The 19,314-nt window shown below is 36.8% G+C and overlaps 1 protein-coding gene across 1 annotated transcript in view; it reads right to left on the bottom strand.

Moving 5' to 3' along the window:
• The window catches only part of LOC306848763 (adhesion G protein-coupled receptor A2-like), a gene marked incomplete at its 5' end in the record, with an annotated part of 101,311 nt that overhangs the window by 5,398 nt on the left and 76,599 nt on the right, over window positions 1-19,314 (bottom strand). Inside the window, 16 exons of the mRNA XM_079383508.1 lie at window positions 355-444; window positions 1,754-1,902; window positions 2,521-2,644; window positions 3,239-3,366; window positions 4,630-4,838; window positions 5,080-5,269; window positions 7,303-7,503; window positions 7,782-7,943; window positions 8,025-8,174; window positions 9,316-9,514; window positions 9,600-9,764; window positions 10,385-10,598; window positions 13,038-13,201; window positions 13,708-13,779; window positions 13,994-14,065; window positions 14,905-14,976. Of these exons, the coding sequence (XP_079239634.1) occupies window positions 355-444; window positions 1,754-1,902; window positions 2,521-2,644; window positions 3,239-3,366; window positions 4,630-4,838; window positions 5,080-5,269; window positions 7,303-7,503; window positions 7,782-7,943; window positions 8,025-8,174; window positions 9,316-9,514; window positions 9,600-9,764; window positions 10,385-10,598; window positions 13,038-13,201; window positions 13,708-13,779; window positions 13,994-14,065; window positions 14,905-14,976 (2,361 nt within the window). The remainder of the gene's footprint in view (window positions 1-354; window positions 445-1,753; window positions 1,903-2,520; window positions 2,645-3,238; window positions 3,367-4,629; window positions 4,839-5,079; window positions 5,270-7,302; window positions 7,504-7,781; window positions 7,944-8,024; window positions 8,175-9,315; window positions 9,515-9,599; window positions 9,765-10,384; window positions 10,599-13,037; window positions 13,202-13,707; window positions 13,780-13,993; window positions 14,066-14,904; window positions 14,977-19,314) is intronic.

Below are 19,314 nucleotides of genomic sequence, written 5' to 3'. Positions count from 1 at the left end.
AGAAAACCAATATTAGAAATTGAAATTATATTTCACAATATTACTGTTTTTTCTGTATTTTTGATCAAATACATACAGCCTTGATGAGCATAAGAGACTCCATTAAAAATATAAAAAAAATCATACTGATCCCAAATTAAACTGTATAAATGATATATACTGTAAATATAAATAGTTAGAAATGTTGCTATTGTTGCTAAAGTAATGACAGGTAAACCTGTGGAATGTTCTTTGACTTCTATATCAAGAATCAGTGTTTTAATGTTAGCATTATGTAGGTTGTTGATAATATAAACATTTAAACCTAGACAAGAGCAAACTAGTTTTCCTAATTTTTTAAAACTCAATACTCACTAAGGAATGTTGTCTCCATAGTTATTGATGTTTACAGCTGCAGTGATACCACATATGATGAGTGGGACCCCACCAGCTATCAAATAAAACCTATTGAGGGAAACAGATAGAGAAAAGAAAACTGTTAGTGGTCAAGTGCTAACCACGTTAACATTTTAAGCATAATAAAAAGATAGAAATAATGGATAGACTATCCTTTTACTGTTCTGTTGTCAAGGTGGATAGAAAATATACAAAAAAATTGCTCAAAACTTTTAATTTGCGTAATGCTATTGTCTGTTATATTTCCTACAGATGTTCTCTTTGGCCTTTGCCCTTTGCTTGGCGTAAAAAAATTTGTGTGGTCTATACATTAGGCAGTTCTGTGTCACTGTCTGTCAATGAAGAGCCAAGTCTGGGCTCCAGACAGTGTAGGAGAGAGGGGAAACATAACAGGATTTATCCCAGGAGGCAGGCGTGGGATCTGGCCAGACCTCCCCAGGGGATGTGGAGAGCACGGAGGTCTAGGGTAAAAACAGAGAACACAGACTAGAGGGAATGAATATATTTGCATGCATGTCTCTGAGGACATGTGAAAGTTAGACTTAACTAGTCCTATCCCTCCTTTGATTTACAACTATTCTGTCCACTTTTATCTTTTTCCATTCCCCCCATTTGCTCTCTTTTTCCTCTGCCTGACTCTCCATAACAGCAGATGGCAATCAGCTTTTATCTGGACAATGGAGGTCTTTATATAGTTTTTATATCATGGTGGTCCATTCAGTTGCACTCAAAAGCCCATTTTGCTCCTGTACACGCCTATCAATAGTTTCTATTCAGGAAGTGCTAATTCAATATGACATCTGCCCATAAAACTGTCAATGTTTCGGACCGATTTGAGATATGACAGCCGCTCTGAATACTGCAAGAGTTCTTATGGAACCAATACGCTTGAAGAAACCTTTAATGCCGTCATCAAACGATCACATTAAAATGAATACTTTCAAACAATATTGTTTCTTAAGAATGAACTCTGAATGTAAAAAATATTTGCATGACCTATCTGTTATAATACACATGTTCAGATGCAAGGACAAGGGATGCTGTTGTGTTACGAAACCAGTTTCAAGATCCCATCCCCCACTGAATCATATCCACCTTCCTCAATGCCTGATCAAAACATTTCTCATTTGGATGGCAATAAAAGGCCAACTTGTTCCTTTAAATATCTCATGTCTCTATGTAAAACAAATACAGTCCAGATAGGCCTATTACAAATACGTTTTATGGGCACTGCGGCCAAATTATAGAGAAAAACATGTATCTAAGAGTTTGACTGTGGTTGTGAAAGATACATTTCTGAACACAACCGGTTATTAACCGTCTAATGCTCCCAGGCCTCCATGATAACTTCACTGACCTGAGCATGGGCCGCTGGGTTGGCTGTACAGCAGACTCTCCTTCTAGTTGCTGTGGAGTCCTTAATAAGGCTTCTTTATAGATAACTCTGGCACTAACTCCGATCCACAACAAAGTGGACAGAGAAGAGTAGTGAAGAACAATCCCCACCTGACACAAACATATAAATACATGAGTAAAACAAGTAATACAAGTAGAGTAACAATACATTAGTGCATAGAAAAGAAAATATCAGATAATATTTTAATCTGTAGCTAATGTATTTAGTACAATGCTAAATAAAAGTTAGTTTATGGATTTTGTCTTTATTAACGCTTATAATTTTACATTATTGCACTCTTTATTTATTTGTGAAATGACCTTGAAAAGCTTGGAAGGGCACTTAAAGGGATAGTTCACCTCAAATAAATAAATGAAAAGAAAATGCTGTTTAAAATTCTTTAATTCATTCATTTATTCACCCTCGAGTTGTTTTTAAACCTTTATGACTTGCTTTCTTCTGTTAAAAAAATTAGATAATTAAAAAAATTTGAGTAACCAAACAGTTGACGGTAGCCACTGACTTCCATAGTATTTTTTTCCCCCATTCTATGCAAGTCAATGGCTACCAGCAACTGTTTGTATGCTTACATTCTTCAAAATATATTTTTTGTGTTTAACAAAAGAAAGCAGGTTATACAGGTTTGAAACCAATTAAATTAGAGTAAATAATGACAAAATTTGGTCAGTTTCGTGTACAGTGGTCATGTAAGAGAAATGGGGACTTACTGCTTGGCATACAACTGGGTAGCCTGTCAGAGTGATGCCTCCAGCAAATACTGCAGACGTCATTGCGATGTGGAAACTAGTGTTCAGGATGGTGTGCCAACTCTTCCTTGTGATTCCGATAGAGCTGATGGAGAGAAAAAAATAAATAAATAAAACGGTGATTTTCATATGGATGTGCACTTGGAGGAAGTCATGGCCTAATGGTTAGAGAGTCTGACTCGTAATCCAAAAGTTGCGAGTTTGAGTCTCAAGTCCGACAGGAATTGTAGGTGGGGGGAGTGAATGTACAGCGCTTTCTCCACCCTCAGTACCATGACTGAGGTGCCCTTGAGCAAGGCACTGAACCCCCAACTGCTCCCCGGGCGCTGCAGCATAAATGGCTGCCCACTGCTCTGGGTGTGTGTTCACGGTGTGTGTGTGTGTTCACTGCTGTGTGTGTGCACTTTGGATGGTTTAAATGCAGAGCACAAATTCCGAGTATGTGTCACCATACTTGGCCGTATGTTACTTCACTTTTTTTTTCTAATTGAACATGTTTGGCTATTCAAAGTAATAACAAAACATGCAACAGCATAGAGTTGTATTACCTTGTAGCAACAGTTTGCAGGACTGTTTTCTTTTAGTTTTTGAGTTTTGGGGTGTATTGACATGCATTTGGCCACGTAGTGTATGTTTTCAGTCTCAGAATTGTCACATTTGAACAAAGTGAGACAAATACCTGTGATGCAGTATATAGGTGATGATGATGGTGAAGAGACAGAGGAGCAGCACTGCAGTACAGGTGTAGATCACTGGATGGAGCACCTCCACTGGAATCAAAGGTGAACCCGGGAAATCTGGCATCTCCTGAAACATTGACAGGGAAAATGGAAAGAAACTTTTAAAAATTCTTACATATCACTTCAACTTTAGGACACCTAAAAAAAATAATAGGTGTAAGAAATGCCACTTTTTTTTTTATTTATTTAGATGCCATCTTCTAGGCCAGTGGTTCTCAAACCTACCCTGGAGTAACCCCCAGCCCTGCACATTTTGTATGTCTTCCTCATCTATCACACCTGATTCAACTCATCAGCTCATTAGTGGGTGTGTCAGATATAAGGAGACATACAAAATGTGCAGTGCTGTGGGTACTTCATGGAGAAGTTTGAAACCACTGTTCTAGGCCAATACTGTTAATACCGATAGTAACAAATGGAATGAAACATTTAACCAAACATAACATTTTTGTGAGGAAAAATGCATAAATAGCTATTTAAATATAGCCATTTTTCTCATAAAAAATTTAGAGAAATTGCTCTGATGCCAGTACTGTGAATTATGGGTTCTTCAGAGCCAAGAAGTTTCAGCCAGTGGCCAAGATAGCCCATCTATTACAAATTACCTCAATAACAAAAACAGTGTAGGACCTACCTGAACATTACAATCCTTTGACGCATGTCATGATGAAGAAATGTTGCATAAATGATCAGTTTGTAATAAGAGATCTATACTCCTCAAGTAAAGGACTGAATATACAGTATCTCTCTACTAAGTGTAGGCAGGGAAGGTTATCTTACTAGCTAGATAAAGCAAACCACAATGGGTATTAAACAAGCTGACATACGATACTTTGCACATGGTTAGCAATTATGCAACTGAATGGATAAATAATAATAGCAAAGAACACTGATATATTTTCCATTTCATTGTATCAGTGGCTCTGTTCCAAAACCTATTGAGCTGCCTTGATGTTTACTTCCTACATATCAAGGCAAGATCATAACGTTCATAAAACCTCATACTTGACTTGATATAATAAGCAACCCAACATATCACTCGTGAGACTGGACTCATGATTGAATCCAATGGTGTTTGGGGTTAGCATCCATTTTTTGATTGATTTAACATTTTTGAGGTCTGACAGAAATATAATATAAAAATTTGAACTATACAATTGACTCTTGCATTGTTGGACATCTTAGATGTAGTTTTTCACAGAGCTCAGCACAATGCATTTTGGGATTCTCCATGAAGGATATGGAGATGTTGGCCTGAAAAAATATATCTTAGGAGGCCTCAAAATTACAATACCCACAGGTCATATCTGTATTTTTATAAAGGTGTTACCTGAAGTACAGCGTAATTGCTCAGCACAGAGCAGCGCAGTGTGGAGGTGGACGCATCATTATGGGCCAATTGACAGCCATCCAGACTCCAACTCCCATGATGCTCCAGCGCCTGCAAGCTCCAGTGGGCAGCAACAGGGTCATTTCCAGGTGACGTGTGTCGTAGTGACACAATAATGGGATCGGACTGATTCCACATGCTACAACCATCTGAAAAAGAAGAAGCGGGAGAAAGCAGGAAAGTTTACATCTGTGCTCTGGTAAAAGTTATTTCTGAAAATGAATGTATTTACTGTACTGATTTGAATATTTTATGAGTCCAAGGATGAATCGTGTTGGTCTTCTCCCAAAATGCTTGCACTACATCAGTATACATGCGGCTACTCAGAGCATTGTAAAAATTTGATGAATGTTTTCAATCCCTTGAAAGTTCGAGCTGAAGGCAACCCACCAAGGCCAACGTAGATAACTGGAGTGTTGACACCACGTCTGCGTGCAAGGTCCGAATGTCCTGTGAAATTGCTGGTAAATGGGAAGAATCTTCCATTGCGGAATGCCACAAACTGCAGCTTACAGTCAGGAGGAGCGTTCGGCGGAAAAAGAGACGCAGGGAGAGACACTGAAGCAAGAGCCACTGCATTCTAGAGAGAGAAACACACGATAAAATAAGGGCCAACCAAAAGCGGTACATTTCAGTGATTTTACCTCGGCTAAATGGCTTGTTTTTACATGTATAAAACAGCAGTAGTAGCAATATGATAGACACCCATGATTATGACAATACATGACTTTTAGGTAACACAAAAACGCATGTTTTCCCTTAGTAACACAAAAATCTTCAATTTGTGAAAAAGCAGCACACTTTAGCATATTTTTAAAAGAAGTACTTATAATGGATCCAATATATTTATGTAAATATCCAAAATTAATGTAATGATTTCAGGCCCTAAACTGCCCTAGTAATATAAAAAGTATATTATATATATATATATATATATATATATATACATATACACTCACCTAAAGGATTATTAGGAACACCATACTAATACTGTGTTTGACCCCCTTTCGCCTTCAGAACTGCCTTAAATCTACGTGGCATTGATTCAACAAGGTGCTGAAAGCATTCTTTAGAAATGTTGGCCCATATTGATAGGATAGCATCTTGCAGTTGATGGAGATTTGTGGGATGTACATCCTGGGCACGAAGCTCCCGTCCCACCACATCCCAAAGATGCTCTATTGGGTTGAGATCTGGTGACTGTGGGGGCCATTTTAGTACAAGGAACTCATTGTCATGTTCAAGAAACCAATTTGAAATGATTCGAGCTTTGTGACATGGTGCATTATCCTGCTGGAAGTAGCCATCAGAGGATGGGTACATGGTGGTAATAAAGGGATGGACATGGTCAGAAACAATGCTCAGGTAGGCCGTGGCATTTAAACGATGCCCAATTGGCACTAAGGGGCCTAAAGTGTGCCAAGAAAACATCCCCCACACCATTACACCACCACCACCAGCCTGCACAGTGGTAACAAGGCATGATGGATCCATGTTCTCATTCTGTTTATGCCAAATTCTGACTCTACCATCTGAATATCTCAACAGAAATCGAGACTCATCAGACCAGGCAACATTTTTCCAGTCTTCAACCGTCCAATTTTGGTGAGCTCGTGCAAATTGTAGCCTCTTTTTCCTATTTGTAGTGGAGATGAGTGGTACCCGGTGGGGTCTTCTGCTGTTGTAGCCCATCCGCCTCAAGGTTGTGCGTGTTGTGGCTTCACAAATGCTTTGCTGCATACCTCGGTTGTAACGAGTGGTTATTTCAGTCAAAGTTGCTCTTCTATCAGCTTGAATCAGTCGGCCCATTCTCCTCTGACCTCTAGCATCAACAAGGCATTTTCGCCCACAGGACTGCCGCATACTGGATGTTTTTCCCTTTTCACACCATTCTTTGTAAACCCTAGAAATGGTTGTGCGTGAAAATCCCAGTAACTGAGCAGATTGTGAAATACTCAGACCGGCCCGTCTGGCACCAACAACCATGCCACGCTCAAAATTGCTTAAATCACCTTTCTTTCCCATTCTGACATTCAGTTTGGAGTTCAGGAGATTGTCTTGACCAGGACCACACCCCTAAATGCATTGAAGCAACTGCCATGTGATTGGTTGATTAGATAATTGCATTAATGAGAAATTGAACAGGTGTTTTATATATATATATATATATAGTATATAATATAAAAAGTCATATATTTAAAACACATTTATTTCAATACATTTACTAAGTATAGTTCAAAATTATTGACATAATTCTGGCGACTTACTGATATAAAAATAATAATTAACCTTTATTTGGAGTACTACTTGTGCACAATGCTCATTTCTTAATATTAAGCCTAAAATGTGTTTAATGTCACTATTGATGAGGATTGTATCATCTTTACATAATATCGGTCTTTTAATGCAAGATATTTAAAATGTACCTAAAGTATACTTGCAATAATTCCACTTTAGCGCTTTTAAATGTACTTCAGTATATCTTTAGTTAGACTTTAACACTACTTCCTCACAATTAAAGTGCATAAAGTACAAAATTAGTTGTTCCAATTTAGCAGACTTACTGCAAATATATACACAAGTGTACACTTGCACACACAAAACATGACAAACCTTGAGATGAAAAGCATTCAGCGAGATGTTGTGTGTTCCTGTGGTGCAGCGAAATCGCAGTTGCTGCTCAAGGGACGATTCAATCCCATCATGCCCCTGACTCCCTCCTGCCCCCTCTCGTCTCTGATAGACTGTGCAGCTCATGCCAGTAAAATGAGCAGGACGAATCATGTGAGCCTCCATCACAATGTTACGAGAACTCTAAGAAGGAGAGGAAATATGCTGATTTGGTACTAAGATATCATTCCTTATTATTATAAATGTTGAAAACAGTTGTGCTGCTTCATATTTTTGTGGAAGCCATGGTACTTATTTTAGGATTCTTTGATAATTAGAAAGTTCAGAAGAGCCGCATTTATTCGAAGAAATCTTTTAACAATGTAAATGCCATTACTGACATTTTCGATCAATTTAATGCATCCTATAAAAGTATGATATATATATGCAATAATGTGAAGCGGCCATGACTAATGGCGTACTTTGGACAAGTCCTGTGCATGAGAGTGCAGCTGAGGCCAGGCGAGAGTCTCCAGTGTGTGAACGACTGAACTGCAGGCTCTTTCCTCTCTCTGAGCTCGAGCCAGAATCTGATCATCTACCTGCATCAGGTTACTGCCCATTTCCACCAGCCCCTCGGACAGCTGGAATGAAGGAGTGCATGTTTATGTAAGGAAACAAATGCACTGCAATATATACGCTGCTGAATACAGTGCTCTACAAACCTCACGCAGTTCTGTCACGTAGTCCATGAATTTGTGCATCATCTGAGCCACATAAAGAACATCCACCGTATCTGTGAAACCAGCGGCCTCCAGAGTGTATGATCGCACTTCGTGTGCCAGAGTCATCGCGTTGGAGGCGTTGATGGGCATCTGAGTGAGAAGCAGAGAATTAACTATGAAAATGGAATTAATAAAAACATATTAAAATGATTTCTGATGGATCATGTGACTCTGAAGACTGGAGTTATGAAGTTGAAAATTCAGATGGGCATCACAGGAATAAATTACATTTTAAAATACATTCAGATAGAAAACAGTTCTTTAAATTGTAAAAAAAAAAAAAAAAATTGTATTTTGATCTAATAAATGCAGCCTTAATGAGCATAAAAGGCTTCTTTCAAAAACATAATCAAATCTTATTTTTATTGTCAAATATTGAGTAAAAATTAAACTAAAAAAAGTTTTTTATCTTTCTTTTCTTGTTTCACTGAGGAACATCTAGGATGTATAATTGTCTTGCCAACTGGCCCTTGTGAAAAAAAATAAAAATGTTGCTTGATAGTATTGAATTTGCACTTGTAATATTAATTAAATAAAGGCCACTTAAGTATACTACAGTATGTTTCTTAACATACTTTTAAAAAGTTCATTTTGTAATAATGTCAAATTTAAAACATACATGCATTTTAAATCATTATGGTTTAATAATTGTTTGTTGTGCTTTAAAGTACACTTATTTTGATGTGTTGATACTAAAGGATATGTAAACTACTTGATATTTAAACGTAGTGTGTTATTTGATTTAAAACCAATATATCATCAATGTACTAAATTGAAATTTCATTATTTTAAATGTGTAATTAGAAATAATTTTAAGTTTAAATAGAAATGACATTAAAGTATTTTAAGCATTTTAGTTTACATAAATACCTGCCAGTACATTCGTCAGTACACTTTAACCATATATCAAAAACAATATAAGTAATAATTATTTATTGCATCTAACTTCAGTCCTACTTAAGTGGGTTAGTAAACACTTTTATACCCAGCTGTATTCAATATAAAATTAAACTCATTTTTTATTTAATTGCAGCATTAACATTACACTTAAGTACATTCTTGTAAAGTATATTATTTCAGTAATAAGTACTCTTTTAATAAGAATTCTAAAGTTTACTTCTTTTTCACAATGGGAACTTTAAATGCCTTACATAGTAGTAATCTGCACCACACCTGAAGAAAAAAAAAAACAGTTTTAAAAAAACAAGACTCTAGCTAGAATGTCACTAACCAGTATGAAGTTATGCAGGACCCTTGTGATATCATTAGTATAGAGGCACTGCGAGTAGTCTCCCTCCTCCCAGCGTCCAGAGCGGTCACAGTTACGCGAAGCCTTCTTCTGCTCCATGCCACCCCCTATAGTTAAAGAGGGGTAGCGCAGCTGCAGACAGTACTGATAGGAGGTGATGCCAGCCAGAGTTCTAGGCCACCTGAAGCCAAAGAGGTTAAACAGATAACATAATGCCAGACTTTTCTAGATAAGCCACAGGTAAAGCTGTAGGACAAGTCGCTTACCTGAACTCCCCTCGGTTGTTAGTCACTCTCTGCTCCGGACAGAAGGAGGCGCTGTTCTCCAGTACCACTATCTCCACACTGCGCGAGGCGTTCCCACGGCCCGTGGACACCACACACTCCCACTCACCACTCGCCTCGACGTGGACGTTTGACAGGATCAGCTCACTAAAAATGAACAGAACGGTATACCGGTAATAAAACGTACTGTAGAAGAGTGATGTTTCTGACTCGATAATGTTAACCTGTTTTTTCTTGTTTTTTTTTTGGTTCATTATTTTCGTATTTATTTTTACCCCATTTTACCCTTTTTAAATCTCTCAGTCCATCCTGTTTCATTTAGTCTCATCTCTTCTTTTCACATCTTGTTGCCTCCCTATAATATTGGCCTGTTCTCTTCCCTTGCACATACACTTTTTGCACACAAAAATATTAAGCAGTACAACTGTTTTCAGCATTGATAATAAGAAGTGTTTCTTGAGCATCAAATCAGGATATTAGAATGATTTCTGAAGGATCATGTGACACTGAAGACTGGAGTAATGATGCTGAAAATTCAGCTTTGCATCACAGGAATAAATTACATTTTAAAATATATTCAAATAGAAAACAGTTATTTTAAATTGCAATAATATTTCGCAACATTACTATATTTTTTATCAAATAGGCTAAATGCCTTGGTGAAAAAGAGACATCTTTTTATAAAACAATCATAATTATTCAAGACCAGCAGTGTACAGTATACATAAATATATAACTAAATTATGGTTAGTCTCTGTATGTGTTACCTGGTGATGAAGGTGCAATCATGTTGTACACTCTCTTCCAGATGAACTCCATTGGTAGGGTCAGTGGTGACAGGCTGTCCGTTGTGTTGCCAGTGAAGAGCAGTGACTTTGTCCACCAGTGAAGCAGTGCAATGGAAAGGCAGCCTGTCCCCCTTAAACACAACCTGCCGCAGCGAGGGTAAAAGAGACAGCGTGTGCAGCTCCAGCAGACCCTCTGAGGAGCAAAATCATTGAAAAGATTAACAATAGATTAACAGAGGGGAAACAAAATCTTACTGACTACTAAAACAAAGATTCTGTCCTTAAAACAAGCCCAATACATTACAGTTCAAAAGGTTTATTTTATTCAAGAAGGATGCATTGAACTGATCAAAAGTGGCAGCATGTTACAAAAGATTTCTATTTAAAATTGATGCTGTTATTTTAAACATTCAAATTTATTAAAGAGTATCACATTTTTTTCGCATGATTTCTGAAGGATCATGTGACACTGAAGACTGGAGTAATGGCTGCTGAAAACTCAGCTTTGCATCACAGGAATAAGTTTTTTTATCGTAATATTTCACAATATTACTGTTTTTACTGTATTTTAGATCAAATTAATGCAGTCTTGGTGAGACTTTTTAAACTCCAAACTTCAGAACAGCACTATGAGTATTTAAAATATTTGCATAAAAATGTAACCATATGCACACGTAATCATCTGTGAACTGCAGATACAGACTATAGATAGTATTGCTTGTGGATTCTCACACAGTCTCCCGCTGTTCTGATTCTGGACCTTTTTTGGTGTGGGCATTAAAGAGATTAGGCCTTCAGTTTTCTATGGATCAGAAATTATTTCTTGGTTTTCATCTGTTTTCATATTTAGTCCTAATAGACTGCACTGCTAGACACCTCCTCTGTTAATAACCGAAGCAAATTCAATCGTATTCTTTGTCGCACACAAGTAGCAGGAAGTGTAAGAAAGCTCTTTGTGTGTTTTGTTGCCGTGTAATCATTCAAAATCAGCTTTGCTTGTGAAACAGCCTGGGTGAATCAGTCCCTTGTCAAGGACTGAGGATATGTATTCACAACTGCAAACCCACAGAGTGATCTTTCCTAGTCGGTCACAGCTATGTGCTTCTGGCCAACATAAATATGTTTAAGGGCAGCAGAGGAAGAGATGGCGAAATGAGCTGATATTAAAACAGTAACAGGAGCCCCGGTTTGAGGACCAATACTCGGAAAAATGCAGCGTATGTCTACCAGACAGATGAGATGAGGTTTAACAGAAAGTCACAGAGAAATACAATCAGACCCCTGTGGCAAAAGTCAAAAATACTTGATCTTAGCTGGCTAAAACACAAGGATTGAGCAACACTGCAATTCAGCCAAAATACCTAAACTGATCAAAGACTAAGAAGGTGTTGTCACTGATAAATTATGCAGATTTCAATATTGAACACTTTTGTTTCGGGAAGTTACCACAAGGGATACATCATAATAAGGGGTTGAGTCAAAAGTCCAATAAAACGCTTTTAATAATTTTAATAATGAACTTTAAACAATCTTCACATAAACCCATTATAATAAATGTCATATTTACCTGTGCCCTTCAGCAAGTAGGAAATATACAGAAATTGAATAAAGTTATCAAACACTAAATTCTAAATTATATATAGATGAATCCTTAAAGCTACAAAAGTTATTGATTTCCTCTTTTGTGCTTTGATGAACAGACATCACAGCAGTTGGAATATTAGGTTATTTTTGGGTGCTATTTCTTTAAGAGCTGCCGCTGCTGAACATGAGGCAGATCTGACACGCATCATATTTTCTCTCAAATCTCTTTACCTTTTCTGACCCACTTCAGGTCTTAAAGTCTCTACTTATGAGCTGACGAGTTAAATCGGGTGTGTTAGATGTGGAAGACAGTGCTGGGCTGCTCCAGGACAGTTTTGAAAATGTTCTTAAATGTGATTCATATATAACATATTACATGCATGCACAGTTTTAAGACAGCTTTAATCGCCTTTTTGGTAACTTCATGACTTAACTTACCACGACATCGGTAAGACATTGATGCATGCACGTTGTTTCTTTCACACGCTTGATATGAAATGATACAGGCTGCAGCGTGCCTGTTTCCGCGCTCGTTTGACTCACACCTGGCGCTGAGGCAAAGTGAAGCGCACATCTGAAACATCTCCCATTTGATGTGGTCATAAAGACGTTCTGTGACTAATGCTGCATTCATATGCTATCGGAATTATCGTAAATACAAGTTTCCTAGTCGGAAATTGGTCATATAAGGTCTCTCTAAGGCCGTTCATGTCCAATTTCCGACTAGGAAGCTCGTATTTACGATAATTCTGATAGCCCGTGAATGCATCCTAAATAATGCACTTCTTATCAAGAAAAAAGAAAGAGAGGCAGCAGTTGTGATTGGGTGGCCAACACTAGCCCCGCCCCTGTGTTAATTGCGTTAAATATTTTTAACGCGTTAAACTGAAAAAATTTAATTGCCTGCGTTAACGCGCTAATTTTGACAACACTAATATATATATAATATTATAAGTAAATATGTTGCCGTAAATTCCATTCAGATGTGCATATTGTATGTAAATAATTGAACATAATATTGTATAAGATTAATAGTGATTTTGCTTACCACAGGTGAGGTCAATCTCTCTCAGGAGTCGCAGGGGTTTGTTTTGAAGTCTTCTAGGATACGCACACAGTGTTTCGTCCCCAAGCCGAGCAGAACTGCTGTGGAAAAAGCCTGGGACCCAGCGCAGACCACAGTCACATGACAGGAACTCAGAATGAAAGTTCCTAATGAGCACACAATTGGAGGTAAGAATTAGAAAAGCTTGTTGTTCAGAAGAAGGCTGTCCATTTATTTGTGTAATTAAACACATTTAGTTCTTCCTAAATCTGAAAGGAATGAATTAAGAATTTTACTTATTTAATACAAAGATATTTACACATTTTAAGTGTGACTTCAGGGTTGAAACACTTTTTAGGTCTACTTTATGTCATGTTAAAGAGTTAATCATGACCCTAATGGTGACGGGAACAGGATGAGATCGGAAATATTTATCAAAGCTGCATTACAGGATTATCCTGTCATACTTGATAAAGAATAGGCTTCATTTAATAGCCATTAAACCATGGGAATTCAGTTGTGAATTATAGACATATATCTACAATCTTAGTTCAGTACATTATAAAATTATCAAAACAAATCACTGACAATTGGCATGCTAGAAATCCCAGGAATATCTCTTTCTATACAAAAAATGAGCATGTGCACCATGAGAACATTCACTTTAACTCACACCAGCTTTAGAGAGTGCAACTCCATAAACAAATGTGGATCCAGAGAGGAAAAGATGTTTCCAGAGATATTTCTATAAGATAAGAAATACAGTATATGAGAACACAAATGAAACATTTTGCAATCCTTAAATATGACAAGAACATTATAAAATGCATCATTTGCAACAGATATTGTGTGTATCATTATCAAACATATGTTATTCTGTACAGCACAGCAACACTTTCAAGAGCATCTTCTGTGTTTTTGTATTCCAATAAATATTTGTTTCAGAAATAATGACTTACAATTTTGTGAGGTTGGTAAGTCCCTGGAACACTTCTGAGGTAAGGCAGCCAATTCGGTTACTGGATAGGTCACTGCACAGATTACAATAAATCAGATGCATTGTTATTCTGTGTTCCAGTTCTAGCAAGCATAGGGATCTGGGCTTCAGAACTTCAGAAAATACTTCATCATTATGCAGTGATCATTGATTCAAACTTTGAAACTGTAGCTTTTCAAACTACTTATATTAGTTCAATTACAGTCAAGGTAACATACACCAGCTATTCACCACAGGCTATAAATATATGTTATGCTCACCATTTATTGGATGAAAAAAACAGTAAAAACTGTAATACTGCAAAATATTATTAAAATGTAAAATAACTGTTTTCTATTATAATATATTTAATTATGTGATTTATTCCTGTGATGCAAAGCTGAATTTTCAGTATCATTACTCCAGTCTTCAGTGTCACATGATCCCTCAGAAATCATTCTAATATGCTGATTTGCTGCTCAAAAAACATTTCCTATCAATGACAATTCCAATGCCAAAATTCTACTGTAAACAAAAATTCACAACGCTTGCCCTGCCTTCAGGGTTTTCTGATTGGTTCACGATTCTGGAACTGACATTGATGAGCGGAATTTTTTTTTTACTTAACACTCTTAAAAAGTCGTAGGGCTCATGTGCGAGACGCTGCAAAAGATACGAACACAACAGTCATACATGTCCGTTTAGCATGTGTTTACATTGAAAAACAATGGAAAAGTAGTGCATTGGAATGGAAAAACACATTCTGTGTGAACGGCCCCTAACAGTTAAACAGTTTTGTAAGTGAAAGTTAATGCAATTACTGCCGCATTATTGGTAAAGTGTGTAACTGGCGTCCTGTTATAATAACCGATTATAATTTTAAGGTCTACTTACAGTTTTCGAAGAGCTGTGAGACCCAGAAAGGCTCCAGGCATGATGGTGCTGATCAAGTTATTCCTGAGATCCCTGAGAAACAGACAAACACGGAGACCTTTGAACAGATCGACTTACATGTACTCTAACTCTTATATTTGAGTAGATTTCCCATGGATTACACTTTTCTCTGTTAGTTTAAAAAGCAACCCTTTGTTTCTACATAGCAATAAATGCTAATTTTGCCTTCGTTTACTGTACTTAATATAGATGAACACATATGTACATGTGCTTTGAAAGAAAAGGAAGTCACATGTTTGTCAAGTCAAGTCACCTTTATTTATATAGCGCTTTTAACAATACAAATTGTGTCAAAGCAACTGCACAATATCAACATAGGAAAATAGTGTCAATAATGTAAAATGACAAGATTAAACACTCAATTTTCAGTTAAAGGCATTTCATTATTGAATTCAGTGATGTCATCGTCCAGCTCAGTTCAGTTTAAATAGTGTCTGTGCAATCAGGTCCACGATATCGCTGGAAATGAAGTGTCCCCAACTAAGCAAGCCAGAGGCGACAGCGGCAAGGAACCAAAACTCCATCGGTGACAGAATGGAGAAAAAAACCTTGGGAGAAACCAGGCTCAGTCGGGGGGGCAGTTCTCCTCTGGCCAAACGAACCAGCAGTTTGTTCCAACTGCAGCAAACTAGATTCGAAGGGCCCAACTGGTTCCAGTGGTCTTTTCCCGATGGCCGTCTAGGTGGAGGGGTCCTCACTGGGGATCTGTCTCTGGGACTCATCTAGGTGTATGCTGATCATTGCTGGAGTCCAAAAACAACCAGTTCATATCAGCATAAAATAACATTAAATAAAATATGAAACACATTTTATACGCCGCTGACCACAAGACCCTTTCCCTGCCTTCAACATAGTTTACTCTGTCCCGTCTCTGTTTGAGAAAGAAAGACATTTCCTGCATTTTTTAAACCATACCTCAAACCACACCTGGACCTCAGATCAGGAGGCAGATCCCCCAAGCAGAGAAAACAGACACACATCACAGGAGAAAGTGGAGATGCTCTCTTTAAACAGTGGAAGCTTTTAAAGTGATTCTTCCCACAGTGAAGTTACACCTTCAAAAGTCAAACCGTAGATATTCATTTCCAGTACAAGCTTTGAAGGTAGTGTTTCATGCCGCCTCTGTGCTGGCCCGGATCTCTGTGTTTGCTTTTGTCCATGTGTTTAAGCACTTATCAGCATATTCACCCATCAAAATATGGATTCACACACTTAATACTGACAAATGAACCCCTGAAACTCTTGCATGTTTTTTTTTTCTTTTTCTATTGGCCATGAGGGAATTTTGAGGATAAGGGTCAACTCAAGTTTCATAATCGCTCAACATTGTTTCAGCATCCTCAAAACAAGAGCATTAGAGAGTACACCAACTTTACACGTTACATTAAAAACTGTGCATTTAGAAAGTTAATAAGATCCATTTTCATTTCATGCAAACTTTAAATCAAAACATATAAGATACTTATTCGCTGCAGTTCCCCATCACTGTTCTGAGATTTATTCATTCATTTTGATTACATTACATTAGGTTTAGACTGTGCATTAGATTCAATAATTTTACATAAAATAAATGGCATTTTATATTTATTATAAAGTATAGTGTGCTTTATACAGTATGCTAACATTTAAATAAAAATGTATTTCAAACATTAATATTTATTCATTTATTTAGTATTTCTGTGTGTAAATACATATATTCATTTGAATAATTACATTTTATATCAATTAAATATAATTTTATATCCATTATAAAGTGTGTTGTATGCTTTATATAGTAAGCTACTGTTAAATAGAAATTACATAATTATTTCAATATTATTAAAAATGAATATTTCCATTAATATTATATTATTACAAATAATACCTGTATATATCTTAATATTAATTATAAGATATATATTAGAATTAACAATAGATTTCACTTTAAAGTATTTTGCATTCTAATGTCACACTTTATATAGCATGCAAACGTAACAATATAATTATATGTAAGATTTTATATACATTATATGCATATATTTTCAAATGTATATGTGACCCTGAACCACAAAACCAGTCTTAAGTCGCTGGGGAATATTTGTAGCAATAGCCAAAAATACACTGTATGGGTCAAAATTATTGATTTTTCTTTTATGCCAAAAATCATTAGGATATTAAGTAAATATCATGTTCCATGAAAATATTTAGTACATTTCCTACTGTAAATGTATCAAAACTTAATATTTGATTAGTAATATGCATTGCTAAGAACTTCATTTGGACAACTTTAAAGGTGATTTTCTCAATATTTCAATTTTTTTGCACCCTCAGATTCCAGTTATTCAAATAGTTTTATCTCGGCCAAATATTGGCCTATCATAACAAACCATACATCAATGGAAAGCTTTCAGATGATGTATAAATCTCAATTTTGAAAAATTTACCCTTATGACTGGTTTTGTGATCCAGGGTCACATATGTAATATTATAATTTAGGTTGTAGCCTTTTTACTAAATGTACTGAATTGATTATGTGGCTAATACTGAACCAAAACAAGCAATCCACCAATCAATCATCCTCTCTTTCCTAATCTCCTTCATGCATGAAGCTCTATCAGTGCTGAAACTACAGCAAACAAAGCCGCAGCATGATATCATGTGCTGAATATAAAGATGATATATATATGTATATATTTGCAGGGAACCAAGACATTAACACCGGCTTGACAGAATGCAGTAAAGCGCTGGCCTGTCACATCTGTATGGCCTACTGAGTGCTGCATGACTGACACATTAATAGCTATCAGAGCGGAGGGGAAGAAGGTGAGAAAGTGACCGCAGGAGAAAGTTATGCGCTATTAAATACACGTGTTTGAATTCCTGTGACTACAAAAGAGTGCGACAGCAGGGTAAATAGGACATGTTGTAGAGTATTTCAGTCTATGAATGTGAATTGTTGAATGAACCTCCTCACAAATGTGTGTGTGTGCCAGTAGCCGTGCTCTTGGATGGGGAACAATAGCTGTTTCCTGGCTAGCGTGTCCTAACCCTCATTAGCACTGTGATGAAAAGAGAGACTCTACCCACTGTTTCCTCACACACACACCGCTAGAGTAAAGGTCAAAGCAAAGTGTGCTCTCTGTGTGTGAAGATCAACACAACGGCTCACAGACACTCTCTTATCGCTCAGATGGGGAATGTGGAACGGGGAGAGTTCTCTTCCTAAAGTCTGGAGCACTCACACACACACACACACACACACACACACACTGCAGATCCACAATGTCAGCACGGCTGGAGTGATTAAAGACTCATGAAATCTGGAGTTTTATGGCTCTTAATCGGTTTGTCAGTATGGCAGTATATTCCTAAAGCTTACAAAATGATCTTTTAGCACATTTATATGCTTAAAATTTACTGTCTTTTTTTTTTTTAGATAAAAATATTGCTGACTCAGACATACTGTACACTAGCTGGATGTTTTGACTACCATACTAAAGAACTTGACTATACGTTTTATTGTTAATTGTAAAAAAGGAGCATACTTAATTGCAGTAAATGTGCACTTGTAGTGTACTTCAAATTTTAAAATAAAAAAACCTGAACTTGCAGGTAATGATAAATCCTTGTTTTAATAATCTTTTGTCATGTTTTAAATAAGTCCAGTTATTTTGATGTGTTGATTAAAATTAAGTGGGTCAAAAATACCCTGAAGTTTAGCTGAATGCGTTTAATTACACATTTTAAATTACAATATAATTTCTTTTGATTGTAAATAACATCCAATTAAGTGCAATTCAAATGCAATTCAAGTATACTCACACTTAAGTATATTCTTATGTACTTGTTTCACCACATGTTCATGTCTTTGATGTAAACTAAATGCTATTGGCTTTGTATAAACAAGGCGAAAGCTATTGAATACATCCAGGCCCAACTTCCAGTTTCAGCAGGAAATGCGTCCACACAAGACAGAAAACTGCACTCATTAAGTGCTTTCACAGGGTCTTTAAAACTCTGGAGCAGTTACACACAGTTGGAATCCACAAACCTTCGTGAACTTCACAAAAGGATTTAGAAAGAACGATTTTTGATCCGTGTCTTTAAATCACTTAAAATCCAAGCCAAAGTCTGCTGAATAATTTCCCCAGCACATGGTTTATGATTTTCTTAGTAAGACCTTATGTAAGAACATGATGATAGGTATTCAAACATGCAGATGTCTGGACGGGAAAGCTATAACACACTTCAGTCACTGACCTGAAACAGCATTTTATAGTATTTTAACTCTTGATGGAGATTTGGGGTTTATATGGGACACTGTCCTACCAGCTGTGATGTGTTGAGTTATAATAATGAGTTAATAATGAG

This window comes from Barbus barbus (assembly GCF_936440315.1).
Source record: "Barbus barbus genome assembly, chromosome: 28".
Taxonomy (NCBI): domain Eukaryota; kingdom Metazoa; phylum Chordata; class Actinopteri; order Cypriniformes; family Cyprinidae; genus Barbus; species Barbus barbus.
The sequence above is the reverse complement of the archived record's forward strand: the minus strand, read 5'-3'. Positions and strand labels throughout refer to the sequence as shown.